At 70.3% G+C, this 390-nt stretch overlaps 1 protein-coding gene across 2 annotated transcripts in view; it reads left to right on the top strand.

The window, feature by feature from the left end:
• The window catches only part of Pld6 (phospholipase D family member 6), a 27987-nt gene that overhangs the window by 13207 nt on the left and 14390 nt on the right, over nucleotides 1-390 (top strand). For both annotated transcript variants that reach the window (XM_019209476.2, XM_019209477.2), the window contains one exon: nucleotides 131-184. In XM_019209476.2, the coding sequence (XP_019065021.1) occupies nucleotides 131-184 (54 nt within the window). The remainder of the gene's footprint in view (nucleotides 1-130; nucleotides 185-390) is intronic.

Below are 390 nucleotides of genomic sequence, written 5' to 3'. Positions count from 1 at the left end.
CTGGCGGGTGGTGGCCTCCGTTGTTGCGGGCCTGGCGGTGACCCTGGAGGTGCTGCCTTGGCTCCTGAGCCGGCTGCAGGTCAGACAACAGAGGCGGCCACGGCGCGATGTGCTGTTCTTCCCCTCGCAGGTGACCTGCACCGAGGCTTTGCTTCAGTCCCCCGGCGAGGGCCCGGCTCGGCCCCGTGCGGATTGCCAGTGCAGCCTCCCGCACTCTGAGAGCTCCCTGAGCCGCCTGCTGCGCGCCCTGCTGGCCGCCCGCGTCAGCCTGGAGCTCTGCCTCTTCGCCTTCTCCAACCCGCAGCTGGGGCGAGCTGTACAGCTGCTGCACCAGCGCGGGGTGCGTGTGCGCGTCGTCACCGACTGCGACTACATGGCGCTCAACGGCTC

The sequence above is a fragment of the Fukomys damarensis genome, unplaced genomic scaffold (assembly GCF_012274545.1).
Source record: "Fukomys damarensis isolate Sample0158 unplaced genomic scaffold, DMR_v1.0_HiC HiC_scaffold_23, whole genome shotgun sequence".
Classification (NCBI taxonomy): Eukaryota; Metazoa; Chordata; class Mammalia; order Rodentia; family Bathyergidae; genus Fukomys; species Fukomys damarensis.
Note: the sequence above shows the minus strand (reverse complement) of the source record. Positions and strands in the feature narration are given on the sequence as shown.